At 53.8% G+C, this 20,591-nt stretch overlaps 1 protein-coding gene and 1 long non-coding RNA gene across 4 annotated transcripts in view; one reads left to right on the top strand and one right to left on the bottom strand.

The window, feature by feature from the left end:
• The window catches only part of LOC118497704, a 52,274-nt gene extending 49,010 nt beyond the window's left edge, over positions 1 to 3,264 (bottom strand). The window contains exon 1 of the long non-coding RNA XR_004900224.1: positions 2,858 to 3,264. This is a non-coding gene — a long non-coding RNA (uncharacterized LOC118497704). The remainder of the gene's footprint in view (positions 1 to 2,857) is intronic.
• NR2F2 (nuclear receptor subfamily 2 group F member 2) lies at positions 1,877 to 14,791 on the top strand. Of its 3 annotated transcripts, none has more exons than XM_028502184.2 (3): positions 1,877 to 2,256; positions 10,080 to 10,607; positions 13,297 to 14,791. In XM_028502184.2, exons 1-3 carry the CDS (start codon positions 2,214 to 2,216, stop codon positions 13,569 to 13,571), a joined length of 846 nt encoding a protein of 281 aa, XP_028357985.1. In that variant the 5' UTR covers positions 1,877 to 2,213; the 3' UTR covers positions 13,572 to 14,791. The 3 variants fall into 3 exon arrangements, with proteins under 3 accessions (XP_028357985.1, XP_028357984.1, XP_035868882.1); XM_028502183.2 differs by lacking the exon at positions 1,877 to 2,256 and adding an exon at positions 6,467 to 8,495; XM_036012989.1 differs by lacking the exon at positions 1,877 to 2,256 and adding an exon at positions 9,120 to 9,837.
• The last annotated feature ends 5,800 nt before the right edge of the window (positions 14,792 to 20,591 follow it).

Genomic DNA, 20,591 nt, shown 5'->3' with positions numbered 1-20,591 from the left:
CCCCCCCCCCACCACCACCACCACCAGTGCAGGTTTCCCAGGCACCCCCTCCGGAGCGCCAGGCTGGGTGGGTGCCTGACCCCCCTACGCCTCCCTGCGCCAGGCCTTCCGGCCAGACCAGCCTTTTAGGGTTAGTGCAGCCCTCACCTTTGACCCCCAAGATCGCCGTGGCTGCCAGAGGGTGCAGAGTGCCCCTCAGGCCGAAGTTAAAAGGAAACAAAGCAAACATATATATTCCTCTGCTCCCGACCCCAGGGAAACCGGTTCTGGTTCCGCCCGCCCGCCCGCCTGCCTGCACGCAGTCACCACCTCGGCCCTCAACTTTATTTTCTCCTTTTTGCCATGCACTGCCCTGGCCACCTCGAAAGGAGGGGAGTGGAGTGGTCAGGGCTGCCTGTCGCCGGGGTGCAGGGAGTTGTCCTCCATTAGGAAGGAGAGTGCCAGGTTAGCCGACAGGCGCCCGGGCTGGGGGGAGGCGGTCATCGATCAGACCTGGCTGGGAAGGGAGGAGGGGAAGAGGGGAGGGGAGGGGAGGGGAGAGGAGGGGAGGAGAGAGGCTGGGCCGCGATCACCTTCACCTGCCCCGAGCCCGGCCCCCCTGTTCAACTATCCCTCGACCTTCCGCTGGGGTTAAAGGGGGCGGGGGCGAAAAGGAGGGGGCGCCCCCCCCCCAGTTACACAAGTGGCCTCCTTCTCGGCGAGAATGAGCTCACCACCCAGGAGTCCCGCCATACCATCCACTCGGTGGAACTCATGAGACAAACCGCAAGGAAAAACTTCTGTAGCCCATATTTATGGTATTAATGAATAGTTAAAAAAAGATTTACACTTCTTACGATCAATATTCTGAGTTATTTCCCTCAAAGTATATAATTACAGTGTCTTCGGAGTTTTCATCATTGTTTTTGAGGTGGCAAAACCATTTGTAATTTTCATTAGCCAGTAAACATGTAATTAACATTCAGCACTGTGTTTAACTTAATTCCTGTTTAAGGCAAGGACAAGGAGCCGCCGAAGAGCCCGAGTTGCATTTGTCAAGTCTGACACACATCTTCCCATACACTCTCCTAAAATAAAGGATCCGTGTTTCCCCATTCTTCTTCTCTTAGCACAAAACAAAACAAAAAAAAATCCATTAGTGAAAACTGTGTTACACGGCAAGACGTAGCATACTTGATTCTCATTTTTCCCCAGTGCCTGCAGCCCTGCCCCTTTGATTCAGTTTTGGGGAGGTGGGGGGTGGGAGGGAGAAGGTAAATTAAGCATTCATTATCTGCTGACAGGAAATGGGGAACCCCTCCCCTCCCCAAAAGGAACAGGTTTCCTCTTTAGGAAAGTTCTAGAATGGGGACTGGGTATGGGGGGGGGGCACACACAAACCTGCAGGGGAGAGGGGGGAAAAATCACTTGGGGGGAACTTGAGGAAGAAGTAGTGGGGGAGAAATAAGGGATTCCAACGGATTCCCAGGAAAACAGCATTGCCCTTCTATTTCAAGTTCTCTCTCTGCTCCAGGGCGAGGGCGAGCCTGCGTGCCTTTCCCCCTCCTCTCCCACCTCTGCCTCGTCCCTCCTTGCTGCAGGATTAGCCTCCATTCCTCTCGACCCCAAACAGTGGAATCTGACTGTGCCTCGGGTGGTCTTGCCTTGCAGTCTCGCCTCGAGTTCTTGGCGCTTTTCTGCTGGGGCTGAGCCGCTTGCTCCAGCCTCCGACTAAAACTCATTAAGTTGGGAGATTTTTTTTTTTTTCCAATTGGACGGGTGTTTTTAAAGTCTCGTCTTTCCAGCCCCAAACAAGGTGTAACAACGCACTCTTCCTTCTAAGGAATGAGATGAGAGACAAGGATCACTCCAGACATCTCCTACCTACGGTTTGGGGTTTTTTTTTCTTAAAGGCGAGGCTTGCATTCCTCAGCAGCTATGTGGAAGCTCCCTGAAACCTCCTCTCTCTGAAGTTAGTGTGCAGGGGTTGCCGAGGCTGAGAGCGCCAGTTACATGGGGAAGCACTTCCTCCAGGTGGAAGAGCTTTCCCTTCACCTTTCCTCCGGTTCCCTGCCGGCTAGCGCTCACTTTCCATCAGTTTGCACAATCGCTTAGACAAACACGGAGGAAGAGAGTCTCTTTAATTATCAAAGACACATCTTTTCAGGGGTCCAACAAAGCGCTTATTTCACCCCGCCAAACTAAAGGAGAGTTATTCCAGTTTTAGGAGGAAGATGCAAGCGGTTTGGGACCTTGAACAAGGCAAATATGGTTTTGGTATGTTTGCTTACAGTATTTTTTTTTGCTCTCTCTCTTCTCTCTCTCTCCTCTCTCTCACTTTCCTCCTTGTGCTGTGTGGGGTTGGGGATGACTTGGGGTTTTTTCAGAAAATCGGGTTGCTAACGTGTATGAAATGCCTAGGACTGCGGTTTAAGGGGTTCCGGGAAGGGGGGGGCAGTCAATTCAATGCATTGCCATATTTTATTACATGTGTGTGTGGGGGGGGCGGAGTGGGGAAAGAAAACTGCGAAGCTGCCAAAATATGATTAAACCGGAGCGTAAGGGCTGCCTCCCCTCTCCTCGTCCTGTCTGCTCAAACTCCTCGCCTCCGGTCGAGCCAACTGCAAGCCAGTCCTCTAAGCGTGCTTTTCCAAGCCATAGATGACTCGGGTGTTCTAGCGAAGGAGCCGCTGGGCTCGCACTAAGGATCAGAATTTACTGTTCGATTGGCCGCTGAGCTGCGTTTTGCAACCTTGTGCAACTGACAGGCAGCCAGGCAGGGAGGGAGGCGAGCTGCGCCCGGCGCCTCGGCCGCGGCTCGGGGAGGCGAGCGCTCGGTTAAGCTAGGAGGACAATCGCGACGGAGAAGGGTACTCACCATCCGGCGGGGTGGTGGAGCCGGCGTGCGGATTTCAGGCAAACGTTTACCTTTTGGCTGTCTATTGCAGCCGCGGCGGGCTGACTTACAGAAGCAATTCTGGGCTCCGTCCAGAACGTGCAAGGAACGGGTCCTCATTTTTAAAAAGCCAGCGAGAGAGACGACAGAGACAGAGAAAGAAAGAGAGAGGAGGGGGTGAGAGGGACGCACATAAACCCAGTTCAGGGGGGAAAAAAAAATCATCACCTCTCTGCCAGTGACTCGGGCAACGCAAGAGGTGGCGAGATCCGCGTCCGGTCCAAGCAAGCCAGAGCCAATTAATTTTAAATCCTGGGGAATTATTCAGATTAAAATGTACAGAAGTTTCCTTCTCCTATGCCTACGTGAACCTAAAGTCGTTTCCCTTTAAGAGCTCCTTTTCTTTTAAAGTTGAATTTTAGGCAGCGAGGACTCTTACACTAGGGGGCAGACAGATACTGTACTTGCTCCAATCTTAAGCAATTTTTTCCCTCCCAGCATATGCTCTGATTTAGCACTGTAAATTTTTCAGAGGACCCAACTCTGACAGCCCCTGGTGATTTTCAAAGTACCACAAGCCAGTGGTTAAAAATTGCATTGACTTGGAAGTTCACAGGGATACAATGGAAGGCCCTTTTCCTATTCATGGAGCTCCAGTGTGGTGGAAGAGAAAAACACACACGGACTAGATTGAGGGGAAGGAGGAATTGAATGAGTCCTGGTGGACAGAACTGGTTTCCACTGAGTTCAGAGTTAAACTCGGCATTTGCTGGCGTCTGTATTCATATCGCAGTTTAATCTGTGAGGAATTACAGCCGTCAGGCCCCGTTCTGTAATGAAATCATATTCCTGGGTGGGTTTTCTTTTCTTCTCTTTGGATTCCCGGAGTAAGACAAATGTTTTTCCAACTTTCTCCGGCCAAATCAAAGCTTGCCATTCTTCTCATTAAAATAAATTTACATCTGCAATAAAAGACTGGGCTGAATTTTTTTTTAATGGTAACAATAAATATTGATATTTACCGGTTCATCTTAGAGCTGTTTTATTTCAGGGAAATGAGCAGCTCTCAATAAGACATTTAAAAATATTTTCCTTTTTTTTTCTTTCCTTCTCGGTCTGCAGTCCTCCTATGTAGTAAAATTAATGGCAATGAATACTTTTTTTGATGCTTTGAAATATCATCTGCATTATCTATGAATGAGTCCCAAAATCCAGAGTGAAACACACTTTTGACTTCATGGCAGCCCTGGGGTCGTGCCCCCAGCAGTTTTGCTGGAGGTGATTGGGAAATTCTTCATTTTTAAATCTGAGGCCAGCAACGTAGACTTCCAATACTAAACAGCTCTAAGTGGACTTGGAAAGCTCTTCCTCCTCAAAACTTCCCCACTCTTTGTGGAGAAAAGGTGATCTTGCTATAAAAGTGTCTGTACAACAGGCAAAATTAAGATTTCCCTCAAGTCCATTATTCTATCTTCTATTAAATGGAGGTGGACATGCCCCCTCAGATTTCCTATTCCAACCCCAGCCCCACCAATCTCTGCTGAGTTGGCCCCTCATCTACTGACATTTATAGCATTGGGCAATTTCTCGAATCTAGAGGTTGAAAGTGGTGGGGGGGAGAAATCCTTCCCTGAGATAATTTCTTGTCCATGCTTGTTGTCCTCTTTAGGAGAAAGTTATATTGTGCTTCTAATCAACCTGAAATTCTCAGCCTGGCTTCACTCTGTGGCAAAATCTCATTACACACCAGGTTTATGAGAGTTCAGTGTCCACTCTAGGGTTTGGGTTTTTTTTTTTACAACTTTCAAATAATCCCAGCACCTGCAGCTTTCGTGAAATACGTGGTTTCTGCGGAGAAAGGGGGCGAGAGCTCAGAAGGTTTCAGAAATGAAGCGGAAAGAGGATTTGTTTTTCATTCCCCAAAAACTACCCCCTCTCTGCCCACATTTCCCCTCAGTCCCCACCTTGCATTCTGCCTGTGTATACACAGGCTACTGAATGCAAAATGCAGTCTACATACATGCCAATTTTACATGTCGTATATTTTTCTTAAAAAATCCTTCAGCTCCTTGATTTTTTTGAACTATCAAAGATGCTTTCTTGTGGTTGTTCATTACTATTTATGTGTGTTCGTGTTCCCTGCAGCTCGGCGTGCTCTGCGTAAAATATTTTAATTGTTCATAGACCTGGTTGGCTTACCAATTTACAGGAGTTTTCGGTGCAAAATGCGTGTGACGGAGACACAATGTTCTTCTGTGGATATGGAATAATCATAATCCTCTAACTTGTCCTAATCCAATAGAAAGGTTACTGTGTTGGAATATAGTGTGTTCTGGTGGAGTTGGAGGGGAGGTGGCCATTCTAGATGTTTGATGTTTCAAACCCAACGCCCTAGAATTTAGAGACACAACCTATAACCATCTGGATGATTTTAGCCCATGGAGCAGAATGGCAGAGATTATGAAGTTGATCTTGTAGTACTGGATTTCTTCTTGGGGTAGACTATGTCTGGTGTGTGGTTCTTGTGAGTCGTGGTGGTATTATTCCCAATTTGGGGCAGAATCTCTGGGAGTGTTTCAATGACCATAGGACTGCTTTAAGGAACAATGAAGCCCTCCTCAACTGTTGGATGACCTAGAAGCAGAGTCGCTGAAGTCTTTGTCTGTGTACATTAACAAATGTGCACCTCATACATGTATATGTACATGTGTGTGCAGAGGGTGTGCACAGGGGCGGCTGGGAGGCTGCCTCTGCTCGCCCACCAGCGGGCAGACAGGTCTTTTCCCTTCTAGCCACGCCTGGGTGGGTGGCAGGGTGTTGGCTTTGGAGTTAGGCGAAACCGACGAGAGAGGATAAAGTTAAGGAAAATTTATTTCAATTGCGTCATGACAATGAGATGAAGTCTATTTCTGCTTCTCAACATCCGAGATGCTTTATTTGAGCAATTAAAATGTCAGGCCACATACCTGTGAAATGTTAACCCTACAAGGAAAAGACAGACTCTGATCGGCTTTTTCCCTCTTAATTAAAAAAAAAAAAAAGAAAAGAAAAAAAGAAAAAAAAAGGTCACCAAACCAAGAAAGTGATCAGAGTTGATTAAGAGAAAGGTCTCCCATCACCCGGATTTGGCCAAATCTTTCGTTTGGAACTTGCCCGCAAGGTCGGCTGGCGGCACCGTCCCACCCCCCACCCACCATCCCTCTGGACGAGAGCTGGGAACTTTTCTCTTTCTCCGGCATCGCGGGCACCTCGATGCGCCGGGAGTCCCGGGTGGTGCGCGCGCGGCGGGTTTCGTGGCTTCGCCAAGTTGCGAGAGGCGAAGTCCTCGATTCCATCCCGAGCCTCTCGCGGAGCCTTTAAGAAGCGTTTTGTGTGCGCGCCGCGCTCCTCTCCCCGCTGGGGCGGAAACCTCGGGTGCGGGGTGCGCCGTGCGCAGAGCGCGGGAGCCGCGCGCCCGGGGCCGCCCGGGGCCGATCCCCCCGCTCGGCAGCCGCGGGGACTCGGCCGCCTCCTCCCGGTCCCCGCCACCCCCCCGCCGCGCCCCCAGCGCGCCCGGAGCAGCGGCCGAGACGACGCTCGCGCTAGGACCGAGCTGCGCCCGCGGCCGCCATGGCGGGGCCGCCGCGCTCCGGCCAATGACGGCGAGGGGGCGGTGCGCGCGCGCCTGGCCAGGCCAACCCCGGCTGCTGCCTTATAAGGCGCGCCGTCGCCATGGCAACGTGCGCTAAGTTGCAGCAGTCGTGTCAAAGTTCACTATATAGAGAGCTCAGTGAGCTGATCGCGGAGAAGCCACTTCTGCCAGCCCCGGCGCCTATAAATCGCATTCCCTCCCGCGCCCCCCTTTTTAGCATATTTGATCACTTTGATTCTCTGTTCTTTTCTCTCCGCGGTGTGTGTGTGCGTGCGCGCGTGTGTGTTTTCTTCTCCTCCTCCTCCTCTCCCCGAGTTGCCTCCTTCCTCCGGGTGCCGTGCTGCCTTTTTTTCCCTCTTTCATTCTTTCTCTCCGTCTTTTTCTCCCCGCTCCGCGCACGAAGGATGTGCTTCTAGGTGGTGATCTGCCCTCCTCTCCCTCTTTTATCATTTCTCCCCCGCCGCCGGCGAGTTGACTCTTTCCCTATGTGTGTGAGGCGGCGGCGGCAGCAGCAGCAGCAGCGGCTCCGGCGGCGGCAGCAGCGGCAGCAGCGGCTTCAGCGGCGGCGGCGGCGCTAGACCCGGCGGCTCCGGGCCCGACCCGGCGGCTTCGGCGGCGGCGGCTCCGGCTCCGGCGGCGGCGGCGGCGGCGGCCCGGGCGGCCCGCAGGGATCGTCGAGCGGCCTCCATCCGGCGCGATCGGGCGGGCGGCGGCGGCGGCGGCCGGAGCGAGCGAGCCAGGCGCGCGCCGGGCGCCCAGGGCAGGCGGCGCCGGCGGCCCAGCGCCAGGACGACGCCGCGCAGCGCCGGACGCGGACCACTTTCATGCTGATTCCCCCGGACCCGGGCAGCGCTCCGGCCACTCCGCGGGCCGCCGGCCTCCGCCCCGGCCTGCCTGGCTCCCTGGGCGCGCCGGCGACCGGCGCCTCCGCTCTCCCAGTCCTCCCGATTTCGATGGCTTTCCTGAATGGCTGACTGTGGGCTGCCCTGGACTTGGCCCCCGGACAGTCGCCTCTCCTCCTTCTCTTCCTCCTCCTTCTCCTCCTCCTCCTCCAACTCCTCGGCACACCAGCTCTGAGAGCGAGAGAGTGAACGAGAGAGGGAGGGAGAGAGTGAGAGCGAGCGAGATCTTTGGAGAGATTTTTTTTTTTTTTGCCTCCTACTTCTGTCTTGAAGCCAGACAATCGACTTGCAGCTCTCCCTCCCCTCCCTCTCTCTCTCCACGTTCTGCTCCCACTCGCTCTCCCCCTGCCCTTCCCCGCCCCTCCCGGCGGAAAGCCCCCCGAAACCAACAAAGCTGAGCCGAGGGACACAAACAAAACAAACACACCGGGCCAGACAAGCCATCGACAAAACTTTGCAAAAGCAGAAACAAAAAAGGAAAAAAACTAACCAACCTCAACCAGCCAGCCCCCGAGCCACCCGGGGCGCCCTCCCGCGCCCTCTCGCACCCTCGCACACACAAAAGGCGGCGCACCGGAGCCCGCGACCCGGGAGCCGCCGCCGCCGCCGCCCGCAGCCAGGGGAGCAGGAAGTCCGGACGAGGCCCCCATAGATATGGCAATGGTAGTCAGCACGTGGCGCGACCCCCAGGACGAGGTGCCCGGCTCGCAGGGCAGCCAGGCCTCGCAGGCGCCTCCGGTGCCCGGCCCACCGCCCGGCGCCCCGCACACGCCTCAGACGCCCGGCCAAGGGGGCCCTGCCAGCACCCCGGCCCAGACGGCGGCCGGCGGCCAGGGCGGCCCAGGCGGCGACAAGCAGCAGCAGCAGCAGCACATCGAGTGCGTGGTGTGCGGGGACAAGTCGAGCGGCAAGCACTACGGCCAGTTCACGTGCGAGGGCTGCAAGAGCTTCTTCAAGCGCAGTGTGCGGAGGAACCTGAGCTACACGTGCCGCGCCAACCGGAACTGTCCCATCGACCAGCACCACCGCAACCAGTGCCAGTACTGTCGCCTCAAAAAGTGCCTCAAAGTGGGCATGAGACGGGAAGGTATCGGCCTCTCATTTCTCCCCCCTCGCCTGGGGTCCCGGGGCCCTGGGGGCGTTTGGCTAGCCTGCTCTGGGTAAGGACCCTGGACCCCTCGCTCTGCTCCTCCATTGCAGCTCCAAGGGGGTTGATACTAGAAGCAAGTTCAGCACTGGAACCCAGAGCCCCCGGGCGCGCATGCTTTGGCCGACTGATCTCCACTTTCTCTCTGGGCCGGTTTCATGTTCTTTGCGTGGATTGCGAGTTCATTCGAGTTCGCCTTTCTGCAAGGGCCGGGGTGGTGTTTGCTGCCGTTGTTGTGTTCAAGCCTGGTTTACTTCTCTCTCTGCCTCCTCTCAGTTTCCCTCGCTCTCTCCTGGTTTTCCCTGCATGTTCAACATATGTCCCTCCTCCCCACCTCTCCCCAGCCCCCACCCTCTCAAAAAAAAATCAACCTGAGATTGTACTTTTGTACAGGAGGTTCAAATTACAAATGGCAATTTTATGCACTTCGCCGTATTAACGCTACCGCCCGGGCTGCGCTCATGTGACCCTCCGTGGATTAACATTCTGCTAAAAAAAAAAAAAATCCTCTGTTTTTCCTTTTCCTTTCACTTTTGAAAGGAGGAGAGCGCGATAGGGAGTAGGGCAAGGGTGGGCGAAGGCCCTCGGCGGCTGCTTTCGCTCTGTGCGAGTTGGGTCTTTGTGATCGAAAATTCGCCGAGCACCGCGAGCCGGGCTCGGCCAATGGCGCGCCGGGCGCGGGCTCCGGGTTGGAGCGAGCGATCGCCGGGCTTTCTTTGTGTTCCTGGGAGCGCGGATGTCCTCGGCCGGCGTCAGATCAGAGCCCCAGCCCGAGCCTCGCCGGCTCTCCGCGGCCCTCCCGGGCCCTACGCGGGCTGCGCCGGCCGCTTGCTCCCCGGCTCTCCCGGGCTTCCTCTCGCCGCGGCCCGCCTCTCTCTCTCTCCGCCCTCTCCCTCTGTCTTCCTTTCTGCGAGCACAGTGATCCGGCTGCCGCCAGACCTCCGCGATCCGCTCGTTTCTGCCGGGGACACCCTCGCCGGACTGGGGCCGGGGCTCGGGCCAGGGCCGGGGCTGCAGGCTTTGGGGGAGAGGCGTTCCGGAGCGGCCACAGGCCGTCAGGGGTGAACCCTTGTGTCTTTTGCAAAAGCATCTCTCCCTCCCCACCCCCCCAGACTCGCCCCTCCCGCTCCCTCTCCTCCAATCAATAAGAAATATCAGCTGTTTAGCAGTAAAGAAGAAAGATGCCCCCAGAATGCTCCATCCCGCCCACCGCGCCGGGGACCCCGAGGCAAAGTGGCCAATTCTGGGTGCTCGGCGGCCCAGCCCCGAGCGGGCCTCCGAGGCAAGTGTGCCGCTGTGGCCGCCAGAGTTGGCCTGGGTGGTGGTTGGAGAGGACCCGCCGCCGGGCTCCCGGCGACTCCCGGGGCTGTAGCCCGGGCGCGCTCGTCGGAGGGGCAGGCCTGCCTGCTCTTGCGTGGTGCGCGGTCTGGGTCAGGTGGGGGTCGGGCTGGGTCAGGCCCTGCCAGGGGCGCTGGGGACCACGGCTGGCCATTAACCAAGGAGTGTCTTCTTTCCTCCCCACAGCGGTACAGAGGGGCAGGATGCCGCCCACCCAACCGACCCACGGGCAGTTTGCGCTGACCAACGGGGACCCCCTCAACTGCCACTCGTACCTGTCCGGATATATTTCTCTGTTGCTGCGCGCCGAGCCCTACCCCACGTCGCGCTTCGGCAGCCAGTGCATGCAGCCTAACAACATCATGGGCATCGAGAACATTTGCGAACTGGCCGCGCGGATGCTCTTCAGCGCCGTCGAGTGGGCCCGGAACATCCCCTTCTTCCCTGACCTGCAGATCACCGACCAGGTGGCCCTGCTTCGCCTCACCTGGAGCGAGCTGTTCGTGCTGAACGCCGCACAGTGCTCCATGCCCCTCCACGTCGCCCCGCTCCTGGCCGCCGCCGGCCTACACGCCTCGCCCATGTCTGCCGACCGGGTGGTCGCCTTTATGGACCACATACGGATCTTCCAAGAGCAAGTGGAGAAGCTCAAGGCCCTGCACGTCGACTCCGCTGAGTACAGCTGCCTCAAGGCCATAGTCCTGTTCACCTCAGGTAGGAAGGAGCCTTACCTTCTCATGCCCAAGGGTCCCAGACTGGAGTTAAGGCCCAGACGTCTGGCGAGTCCCCAGAGCCAGCCAGGCCTCCCCTTTGAAAGGCCACACTGTTGAGTGCCACTTGGAGGAGAACTCTGAATAGCTGCTGGGCCCCACCAGGCCTGTCTGGGAGAGGAGAGGAAGGCTGGGCTGCAGGAAGGATGCTTCAGGCACAGATGCTCAAAGTGGGCCAAGGGGAAGGCTCCCTGGCGAGGCCTGCTGCCCTCCTGCCAGGCAGGGGTGTGTGCTTCTGCTAACCCCCCTTAGCCAGGGCCCTCTGGGCCAGCTGAGCCTGTGGAAGCCTGTCTCCCCCTCGGTCCTTTCCATCACCCTGGCTTAGCCTCTGGGAGATGCCCCTGGGCACCGGGGCGGTCCTGGCATCGTCTTGCAGGGGGAACTTTGCCTGTTAACTCCGCAGGCAGATCCAGGCGGAGGGCACCCATCTCAAAAGAAAATTGTATTCTTGGTGAAACAATGCAGGCTGCCAGGAGAGGGGAGAGAGCCGCCAGGAAGGGACCAGAGGGGGAAAGGGGGCCAACATAACTCTTCAGAGTGTCTGCAGGGGGTTGGAGACGCCGGCCTCTTGCTTCCCCAGCCCAGGCAAACACTTAACGCAATTTTCCAACAGCCCAAAGTGTCTGCCAATCTGAGCGGGATATGAAGGTGGCGGGAGACAGCGTGGACTGCATTACGAAGCCTAATTAGTTTATGTGTAGTTTAACCTGTGTGAGTGAGTAACAGATCTAATATTAGGGAACTCTCGAGGCCAGATGATTTTTGCAAGTCTCCGGCTTTCCACTTTTGGGCCACACCTGAGCCTCTTGGCTGCCTCCAGCTAGGTTCCAGCCTGGCCCAGGGGGTGGGTGGAGGGCGCTCCCTCCACCTTCCTATTGGAAGTTGTCATCTGATCCCTTTGTCAAGGCTGAGAAGCAAGAGGGGTTCCCAATTCAGCATACCAACCATGTGGACGTGGGTAGGGCTTGGAAGCTAGTCACCCACTCTTTCTCCAGCTGGAAACCAGGACACTGGGAGAGGGCTTTATGGCAGACACAAAGATCCACCAGCTCTTCCTTATTGTTTGAGGGCAATCTGGGGACCCAAGTCATCAGCCGGAACCATGGCAGGTTCTGAGCCTTTTATGCCCGGCTGCTTTATGCATCTGTCCCCCTCAGAGCCACCCCAAGCCCTGCCTTCCAAAGTCCTTAGGTAATCAATTAAAAGGCAGTGGCCAGTCAAGGCAGAACTGTGTAGAGAGGCTGGAATCTGGATTCTTCTCTCTCGGGGGACCTGTCAGAGCTGGACCGTCTGCCTGACGCAGAAGTCCAGGCAGGAGGGCCCCCTACCTCACAGCCACCTTCCGCCTGGGTCCCACAACCCCCACAACCCAGTCCACAGTCCCAGCCCCTGGGGGTGGCTGGCTGGTCATTTCTCGATATCATTGTTTGCCCTGAGCCTTCCCCTTGGTCTTTCAAGGGAAGAAATGCCCACACTGTCATAGCAGTTTCATTTATTATGACTGTTTGTAAAACGTAGAGGCCCGAGTGGGGAATGCAAATCACCCCACCAAGAGATAAAGATTCCTGTTATCTGATTCAGAGGGTGAGGAGTCTGACGCCAACAGATCTTTTAATTCCCGGCCACAGACGCCCCTGCAGCCTGTGGCCAGGCGGAGTCCCAGGGACCCCATGACGAGATTGCATGTGTGTTCTGGGTCTGGGGGTGGGGGTGGCTGTTTTCCAAGACCTGTTTTAAGATGCACAGCATGTATGCGTTCGCCCCAGTCTTGTCTGGGGAGTCCCCCAAGGTCGGGTCACAACCTGCGCCGCCTTCCCTGAGAAGCCTCTCCTCTCAAAGGCACTTATTGTGTTTTTACCTATCAGAGAAAGAAAAGTGTTTTCCTGGAGATGACGGGGAGGGGGGGGGTTCTTCTTGGAGGGACCTGGGTTTAAAAAAAAATAAATAAAGGGGTGGGGGGTAGGAGAAAAAGGGAGAGAGAAGAAAGGAGGGAAAGAAACAGCTCAAATGAACAGAGAGATCACAGTTTGCATGGCTGCCCTTCAATGGGCTAAACTGACAAGATCAGTTTTAAAGGGCCACTTAAATCAGTTTCAAAGACCAGAGAAAAATGAGTCGCCCTCTTTGGGGACAATCTGAGGCTGGGTCGTGGACGCCATTGCTCGGGGCCGGGCCAGGTTGTTGCCCACCCCCCTCCCCACGATATAATTATAAGCCTAACTATTATTTACAGAGGAGGAGGGGGAGGAGCGCTGGCACTTTTGGTTTCATCTGTTTGTCTTTCTGTTTACTGACCTGAGCTAGATTTCACCCCGTGCTCTTTGCCTGGGCCTCCCAGGGACCGAGGCTGGGGACTGGGACAGGGCGAGCCTGTGGCGGCACAGAGGTGTGTTTCGTTTTTAAGCAAATACCCCAGGACCCTCTCTCCTGCCCTCCCCCTCTCCCACCCCCCACCCCTCACCCCCACGTTTTCAGTCCCAGGCTTTTCCTCCAACTGCAGTTGGGGCAGTTTGACTGAGCTATACACACACACACACACACACACCTCATGTGACCCATTTCAAACCTCTTAATCTGATGACTGAATTCTTCTCCTTCTTCTTCTTCTTTTTTTTTTTTAAACTTTCTTCCAGATGCCTGTGGTCTCTCTGATGTAGCCCATGTGGAAAGCTTACAGGAAAAGTCCCAGTGTGCTTTGGAAGAATACGTTAGGAGTCAGTACCCCAACCAACCAACGCGATTCGGGAAGCTTTTGCTTCGCCTCCCTTCCCTGCGTACCGTCTCCTCGTCAGTCATAGAGCAATTGTTTTTCGTCCGTTTGGTAGGTAAAACCCCCATCGAAACCCTCATCCGGGATATGCTACTGTCCGGCAGCAGTTTTAACTGGCCGTATATGGCAATTCAATAAAAAAAAAAATCAAAATAAGAAGGGGGAGTGAAACAGAAAAAAAAAAGGCAAAAGACTGGTTTGTTTGCTTAAATTCCTTCTGTTAAGAAAGGATATAAAAGGATGTTACACGTTTGCTAAAAGAAGAGAGGGGAAGAATTTAATGGACTGTGAATTTCCAAAAAATTAAAAGACTGTCAAATGAACTTTTACAGAATGCATTAAAAAAAAAAAACTCCTGTGTCGGTCAGAACAACTTGCTACTTATCATTTTTTTTTTGTATAAAAAGGAAATTAGTCTTTTTCTTTTTTTTTGGTAAATTTTTGAAAAATATTGCTAAAAGTGCATTTAAGGAGATTGGGAGACAATTAGCAGAATGGAGAAAGTAAGTCTTTTTTTTTCCAAATTATTAATTGTCCTGTGTCTATGTACCTCTAGCTGTTCTTTTTTGTACTTTCCTGGTTGCAAACCAGTTTATTCTGTGGTTCTATAATAAGTTTTGATATAATCTTGGCTTCTTAAAAACTGTGTATCCTTAAAATATATGTTCTGCAAGAATTAAAACTGAGTCCATGAAAATATCATAGAGAGACATAAAACTTTAAAAGGCAACTCAAAGATGATAGAAACGCACTTATAAGGTGGTGATCAAAAATTTTAGGTGAAGTTGAGCCCTCAAATTTGAGAACCGGAAGAACCACATACAACGCTTAACTCCCCCTACCCAGCCCCCCCTCCAAAAAAAAAAAAAAAGACACCAAGACAAACCTAGCTTTTTAAAAATATTTTAAGAAAGAGAATGAACTGTGGAATTTATTGGCAGCCAAGTAGTGTGTCCAAGACACAAGCTGAGGTTTTCAATAAAAAAGTGAACTTTTGTAATTTGAATTGGGTCCCGCTTAGTTCTTGAATTGTTATGAAAATCCTATATCTGTTTGTATATTTGCAAACCCTTTGTATTATAATTGTTGATATTCCCTTTTTAAAAAAAATACCATTGAAATCAGCATGACAAGATAACACTGTTGGCACTTATAGGTAATGTGATTGATTCAGTATCTTAGAGTTTACAGTTTGTGTTTTAAAAAAAAACTGAAGGTTTTTTTTTTTAAGTGCAACATTTCTGTATACTGTACAAGTTATAATAACTGAACTGTTTGGTCGAGTCTTTGTGTGTTATATTCCAAGGAAAATTTGAAAGTATTCAGAAATTAAAATATTATTTGATATCTGAAACCTGTTTGGCTGTCCCCACTCACTGCCTTGCACCGAGAGGAGCCCACTGTGAGCTCTCCCTGGAGTGGGCTGGGAGGTCCATTTGTTTATGATCCACAGTCAGTTTGTTCCAAAGCGGACTAGTGTTATTTGCCTGCTTACTTTGGTTGTGTGTGTTGGGGTGCTGGGGGGGGAGCTGAAGTTAATGGTTTATCTATGGTTTAGGAAGTGCCATACTGATATAGTAAACCACCCCCATTCACCTAATCCTCTTTTTAATTAAAAATGGATTTTCCAGGGGAAAAAAAAAAAAAGAAGGCCCTTATATTTGTCACACTTAAGTGCCTGCTTAGGGAAGGTATTGTGAAAAGCAGTAGAAATCTTGAGATCAGTATCTATTTTATGATCAGAAAAAAAAATAGTGTTTTGTACAGATCTGACCGTTATACAGAAGGCTGTTCAAGCAAGCTCATCACAGCATTAGAAATAGAGTACAGTTGTTTGCAGTGAGTTTTGCCTGAAGTAGGTGTGAGTTTTTTTTAAAAAAAAAATATTCTGTGGTTCTCAGCTAGCGTGGTTGTGGAGAGGATTTCAAATGCAGTGATACAGCTGTACATACATGGTAACTTGCCTTGCTCTGCCAGTCCCCTCCCCCCTGTCTGTTCTTTCTGTGGGAGCCTGACCACAGGTTAAGGGAATCATTTCCATTGGAGTTATGGACATAAAAACACATCGACGTTCTGGCATTTCAGATTGGGTAGATACAATCTGGGCTGCTTTGGGGACCCTTTGTCCTTAGAAGCCAAATTAAGAAAAAGGAGAGAAAGAGAGAGGAGAGAAGGAAGGAAAGTTGACAGAGGTGTGCTGATTTGGAAGTAGGAACTATTTTGTTGTGGAATCTTCTCCCCCCACCCCACCCCCCGCCCTTATCCTGGTTTGGAGAAAGCTCAGTCCTTGGAAGCTTGCAATTTTGTTCTGATTGAGGCTTTCAGAACAACCCCCCCCCACCACCACCCAGATTTCCCTATGTCATGGTTTAATTTTAAAAGGAGGTGGGTAGGGGAAGTGAAAAGAAAAGGGGGCATCTTGGAAAGTGTACTAAACTTTGACACTCAGTTCCAGTGAATCCATGTAGACCAGAAATATCTGTCTGATTTGTGCACTTGAACTGACTTCTCCATCCGCCCCTCAGCTTCTTCCTGTAGATATATACATACGTGAATATAAGCACGTTCCTGCGCCAGAATATCCCTGACCTTTTAGATCGAGGTTTTGTAGGTTGCTGTTTATTTTCTCTTCGTTACAAGTGCTCTCCATGTGAGTGTGTGAAGTTTCTCTAATAAGTAAAACACAGGCCCTCTTCCTTATTTGTTTTGTGTTAGTTTATTGTAAACAGCCATTTGTTGTAAATTATTATTGGCATTAAATTATAATTTATGATTTTCAAAGCAAAAGACAGTCCCTGTTTTATTATGCTTTAAGCATGTGTTTGTGGACACTGGGGATCTCACTCTCCTTCTCTCTGAAGTTTCAGCAAGCAGCTTGGGGTCTGCGAGGCAGGAAAACAGGACCCAGAATTTTTCAAACGGTTAAAACAAAACCCCTTGTATATGTTTAGAGTGGCCGGAGGAGGATCTGTTTAGAGTCTTGAGCTTGGTTGAAGTTTATGGCATTTAAAGAAAGTTTTTCTTTTCACGCTGAGTTAGAACAAAAGATCTTTGCTGCGACCGAATTGGACAAAAGACCAGGGCTGGGACCCAGCGAGTGGGTTCTGTGTGAAATTGACGAGATCTTTAAAAAAGCTGCTAAACATGGCGACTCTTTCCCTTTAAGTGTCTCTTTTTCCTTGCTGGTTTTTTCCCCCCCTTCATCTGATCTGAGCTCGCTTTATTTCTTCTCCCAGCCCCGCTCCCCCTCCTCCTCTCGGCGCTCGGGGGGTGTGAGAGACCCCAGTTCGACGCGAAATGCAACAATAGTGCGGGGAGAGAGGGAGGGTGGGGGGCGATCGCTGCTTCTCACCACTTTCAAACAAACCTGGGAGCAGCCTGAGCTCGGCGGGGGGATTCTGGCCCGATCGCTCGGCGCGTGGTCGCCCAGCCTGGGCCTTGCACCATTAGCTGTCCCTGGGCCGCCAGAGGCTGGGGCTCCAAGTTAGCGGGCGAGGTCCGGGGCTGGCTCAGCGGAGCCGGCTGGGGTAGCATCCGGCGGCTGCGGGGACCGGGGCCCGGAGTTGGCAGCAGCGGCGGCGGCGGTGGCGGCGGCAAAGTGCCTGCCCCCCGGCCCCCGCCCCCCACTTACGCACGGCGGAATTCCGCCCGCGCCCCGGGAAAGTCCGGGGTGCCGGGCGCGCGGGGCTGCGCTCCGGGGTGGTGCGGCGAGCGGCGACGCGCGGGGGGCGGGGGCGGGGGGCGGTCGGGGGGAGCCGGGGCGTGTGAAACTCTGCCTCGGAGCTTGCTTTTGACTCGGTCCTCTGAGCTGAGCCAACATGGCGTCTCCCCCTGCTCCGCGAGCGCCGGGCTGCCAGGCACGGCAGGGCCGGGTAATGGGAAACACATTGGTTCCCAAAAAGAAAAAAAAAGGGGTGGGGGGGGGACGGCCAAAGGCCATTCCATCTGCAGGCAGAAAACCCTCTTTTCAACTCTGCCTGGCCAGGGAGCGTGCGATCGGTCCTCGATGATCTGTAATTAAGGCAGCAGTATTCGTAGGGCCAATAGTGGTAACATAGGACCCCTTTCTCTTTTGCGCGCCCCCCCCCCCACACCTCAGCAATCAGGAGAGTTTATTTCATGTCTTCTTTCCCTTCGAGCATCAGTTTAGGGGAAGCAAAAGTCTAGATCCTCAAAGATCTGAAATGTTTTAATGGTATAGGGGGAGGGGTGTGTGTGTATGTGCGTGTGTGTGTGTGTGTGTGTGTGTGCAGACCTCGGTCTGTCCTCGCGCTCATTAATGCAGGGGCTGCGCCTGGCTCGGCGCAGGCCGAGCTGGGGGTGGGGGCCAGGCTGCGGACCCCGCCGGACACGGGCAGAACTTGCAGCTTGCAGGTCAAAGTTATAGGAAAGGTGGTTTTTCTTGCGGAGGGCTGACTGGGGGCGCGCAGGGGAGGAGGAGCCGGTTCCGGGCGGGTGGTCGCAGGCCCTAGAAATAAATGTCTGGACCCGCGTGGACAGCGCCCCTGGCAGGAACGCGCCTGCAGCGAGCATCCCTTTTCTGTGATCCGTCTGAAGGCGGGCGAGGCCGGCGGTGGGACGGACCTGGCCTCCCAGAGCGGGTCTTCCGAGGGCCTCTGCACAGGCCGTGGATGGGTCTGGGCCCAGCTCTCAGCCGAGGGGACAGATTGCCCCTTACGTCCAATTGCAGCCCCAGCCCGAGACTGGAGACCTGACCCTCCGCCGCCTGGGAGGCGAGCGAGGAGCTCTCTGAATTCCGGGCCTCGTCAAGATTTATTGAAGTTGGGTTTTAAAAACGTGCTTCAGATGATTTTTTCCCATTTTCTCAGATTTCAAAGGCTCCCTGCAGTGCGGCTGCCTAATTAATGGTGAAATTCAACTAAATCTAATTATGCAGTAATTTTAAAGCAGTTAGTGCTGGGCGTTGGTTTGTAATAGGACCCCAGTTTTTTAAAGTTTGCTTACTGTGTTGGTTTAGGGGAAAGCCATTTTTTTTTGGTATGGCAAAGAGAGTGGAGAAAGAGTTTTGCTGGGTGAACCCCAGAGCTGAGAACTGCCCCTCTCACCTCTCCCTCCATCCCCATTTTCTTCGTCTCTCTCTCTCTCTCCCTCTCTCTCTCTCTCTCTCTCTCTCTCTCTTTTCTCCCAAACTCACACTCAAAAGCTGCACCAGGTGCTTATCCACCAAGGAGACCCCGTTTCATAACCAGAAAGAAAGGGGAGAATTTTCCATCAGGAGACACAAAGGGCCTTAGTATCTGCCCTCAAACAGGGACGGGACGCTCATTTCTAATAGAGACCCGATTTCCTCTGGTTAACATCCATTGTCAGGAAGGCGAAAAGCTACCTCTCAGAGTCATAAATCTTATCGTCCTTCTGATAACTCTCTCGCAATAAGTTAGCGTCCGAGTCAGAGGGAATTGTAAAACTGCCTCTTCTAAGATGACATCAGTGTCCTTAACAGTCGTTGTTTTTTGGTTTTTTGATTTTTGTTGTTCCCCCTCCAGTCCAGCAGGCCTGGCGAGGGAGCCAGGGCTGAGGTGGCTCTTGGGCCTCTGGGTAGGGTCAAGGGGGAGGTGGGCGTGAGCAGTGAGCTGGTGGGGTTCAGCCTCTGGGTCTTAGTCAAGGGTGATGCATCCCCCAAGGCAGAGAGGGCCTGAAGGGGAGTGTGCTGTGTCCCCTGTCCCCTTCCCCATCCCCCCGAAGCGGAGCCCCCTCAAAATGACGTTCCTTGAAAGAAACATGCTGTGATTAGCTAAGAAAACACATCTGCTTTCAGAGTTGGGCCTTCGTTAATTAGCCGAACAAAGGGCCGTTTGGGTTTTTACCTTTTGCTGGGGGAGAGCGTGTTATTTCAGGAGTGGCGCGGGCCCTCCTCTTTTCAATCGCGGCCACGACGTTAATTTTATTGGGATTACTGATGGGAAATGAGGTGGCGCAGGCTTCCGAGAGGAAAAGCTCGATCATTACCCCCTTCGGAACTATATTTTTCCACCCAGCCTCCTGCTCGCGAGGAGGGGGTGGGGGGCGAACCGCGCGGCAAGTTGGGAGCAATTGGAATCAGTCTCGAGGTCCGCTGATCCCGGGTGACAGAGCGTGTGTTGAAGCTGAACTCTATAATTTGCGCTTCTGTTCTTTTATTAGGCCTGGACAACGAACTAATGAGCTTTCGCCGAGCACAGTGTCACTCGTATTTATTTTCTTATGGCGACTTGGAGGTAGAAGAAGTGTTCCTACCCGAGATCCAGGGAGGGCCTGGGGTCCTGACCGCGACCGTCCGCCCCGGGGTCGTTGCCTGCTTCCTGGGGCAGCGAGGGCGCGCGCAGAACTCACGCAGCCCAGGGAACTGGGCCTTCAGGCGAGGCCCTGGGGCGATCAGGAAGGCGTCAGGCCTTTCGGAGGCTCAGACACTCCCGCAAGCCCAGCTCCCTGAGGTTGAGGTCCGGGGCGCGGGGCAAGCCCAGGGCAGATCCCCACGCCACGACGTGGTCCGAGGTGCAAAGGCGGCGTGGCTCCCTGCTGGCGCCGGGCGGAGGAGGGACCCAGCGCGGGGCAAGTCAGGCCAAGGGACCCCTGGAGCTCGCGCGAGGCCATTTCCGCCCCCTGGCCAGGGCTGCCCGCTTTGTGCCGAGGGGGGAGGCCTGGCTCGGCTCTGTGGCTCACTGGCTTGGAGGTGGGTGAGCAGATAGGGTGCCTTTTAAAACCTCCTGTGGGTCCTGAAGTGCGGGAGCGCCCTTCCGTCTCTAGTTTGGCTGACCCACGCAGTGGCCGTTGGAGAGGCCTGGAATAGAGTGAAGGAGCAGTGGGGACAGAAAGGGGTCATCGGAGGCCGTGCGAATGTCCTTTGCGCGGGGCACAGAGAACAGAAGGCCCCCCTGACTCGGGGTGGGGGCGGGGGCTGCAAAGGAAGGGGAAGCGCAGGGAATGCGAGGCGTGCGGGGACCTCTCCAGCCCGCGCGCGCGCGGCCCTTGACTTCCGTGGCTCTCGCCTCGCTCCCCGCCAGACAGCCCTGGCTACCGGCTAATAACGCCCAGGGTCTGTGGCCCCGCCCGCCCTCCCCATCGCCCCTGGCCTCTCCTGCTGCATCCCCCTCCCCACCTCTTCCTTCCTTCCTGCAAATGGGTGTTAACGCGGGTCTTTATGTTCTGTCTGCGACT

Source organism: Phyllostomus discolor, chromosome 12 (genome assembly GCF_004126475.2).
Source record: "Phyllostomus discolor isolate MPI-MPIP mPhyDis1 chromosome 12, mPhyDis1.pri.v3, whole genome shotgun sequence".
In the NCBI taxonomy this organism is placed as follows: domain Eukaryota; kingdom Metazoa; phylum Chordata; class Mammalia; order Chiroptera; family Phyllostomidae; genus Phyllostomus; species Phyllostomus discolor.
The sequence above is the reverse complement of the archived record's forward strand: the minus strand, read 5'-3'. Positions and strand labels throughout refer to the sequence as shown.

What these genes read in the sequence shown, in the direction of transcription:
- NR2F2 (XM_028502183.2), top strand. Translation starts at nt 8,063, where the DNA reads ATGGCAATGGTAGTCAGCACGTGGCGCGACCCCCAGGACGAGGTGCCC. An exon ending in AGTGGGCATGAGACGGGAAG is followed by an intron (nt 8,496 to 10,079) that starts GTATCGGCCTCT and finishes TCCTCCCCACAG; the next exon opens with CGGTACAGAGGGGCAGGATG. An exon ending in CATAGTCCTGTTCACCTCAG is followed by an intron (nt 10,608 to 13,296) that starts GTAGGAAGGAGC and finishes ACTTTCTTCCAG; the next exon opens with ATGCCTGTGGTCTCTCTGAT.